This window comes from Limulus polyphemus, unplaced genomic scaffold (assembly GCF_000517525.1).
Source record: "Limulus polyphemus unplaced genomic scaffold, Limulus_polyphemus-2.1.2 Scaffold1854, whole genome shotgun sequence".
Classification (NCBI taxonomy): Eukaryota; Metazoa; Arthropoda; class Merostomata; order Xiphosura; family Limulidae; genus Limulus; species Limulus polyphemus.
The window spans coordinates 13,027-14,372 of record NW_013667464.1 but is presented as its reverse complement, the minus strand read 5'-3'; the positions used below and the strand labels follow the sequence as shown (position 1 = coordinate 14,372).

The following is a 1,346-nucleotide window of genomic DNA, read 5'->3' as shown; positions in this document are numbered from 1 at the left end:
AAATAAAAACGTATCTTTTATCATTTGTCGAAATAAAAAAAAATCTTTAACAGAAACAATACATAATTAGTGCTGTAATACTTGCTACTCCTAGAAAGAACAAAGTGTAATAAAACTACCTGAAAACAAGATGAATTTGATCTTATTTCCGGCAGAGGTCGTGGCATTACTTCCTCTTGTCACGTAGCTAGGTGTTTCCACTGACGCGTTCTGAATCTCAGCTTCTGTGGTCGATGTGATGTAAGAACTAACGTATTTGATTTTTTCGTTTTCCAGTTTAGGTCTAAATACTGAACGAATCTCATTATGACCGATAATTAAAGAGCCTTTAGTTACAGAGCCTCCATCTAGTGTTTGTCTCCACGTGTCTCTAACTGAGTGACGATACCTAACTCTAGATTCTGATGTTGAGGAACCAGGAGACGAGTTCCGTAACAGTGCACTAGATACGAAACACGAGATGCTAAATATGATAATTGGTATTTTATGGTAAAGAAAAACACATGGAAGCTTCATTGGAGTAGCTTTCAGCAGCTGTCTGACCGCTTCACTTTACGGGGTTTCAAATGAAAAAGATTGCTTGATAAACGCAGGTTTGTTACAAGTGAGACCTCTCTCTTATCCAAATTCCAAGGCAATGTAGTGATTAGTATAACTGACGTCAATGTCTTTATCTCTACGCAACGAAGGTAACAAAACGGATGTGCATATACAAGGTTAGGATATAGTATCCTCAAATGTCCGTTTAATGGCGTTTGTAACGATTTATAAGTTTGAACCTTGTTTACTTCAGTGTGCATATACAAGGTTAGGATATAGTATCCTCAAATGTCCGTTTAATGGCGTTTTTAACGATTTATAAGTTTGAACCTTGTTTACTTCAGTGTGCATATACAAGGTTAGGACATAGCATCCTCAAATGTTCGTTTAATGGCGTTTGTAACGATTTATAAGTTTAAACATTGTTTACTTCAGTGTACATATACAAGGTTAGGATATAGAATCCTCAAATGTCCGTTTAATGGCGTTTTTAAATATTTATAAGTTTGAACCTTGTTTACTTCAATGACCTTTTTTTCTACATCTCAAGTTTTACAGCATTGTAGGGGATTTTACTTACATTGGCATACATTGTCGCTCTAGCTTCTTCAGTAGCACTTCATCACTTTACAACTGGTGTATTTGAATTTGTATTTTTGATTATTTTTGTATTCTAACTCTTATAGATTTGCAGAATATTATATTAGTATTTGTGTATATATACTTGTATTCACTGGATTTGCATTAACTTACACTTACGATTATAAATACGAATACAGTACAATAGAAATGCAGTACAATATAAA

At 34.2% G+C, this 1,346-nt stretch overlaps 1 protein-coding gene across 1 annotated transcript in view; it reads right to left on the bottom strand.

The window, feature by feature from the left end:
* Nucleotides 1–561, bottom strand: part of LOC111087187 — a 7,632-nt gene extending 7,071 nt beyond the window's left edge. Inside the window, exon 1 of the mRNA XM_022392991.1 lies at nucleotides 120–561. Within this exon, the coding sequence (XP_022248699.1) occupies nucleotides 120–516 (397 nt within the window). The 5' untranslated portion in view covers nucleotides 517–561. The remainder of the gene's footprint in view (nucleotides 1–119) is intronic.
* Between the last annotated feature and the right edge of the window lie 785 nt (nucleotides 562–1,346).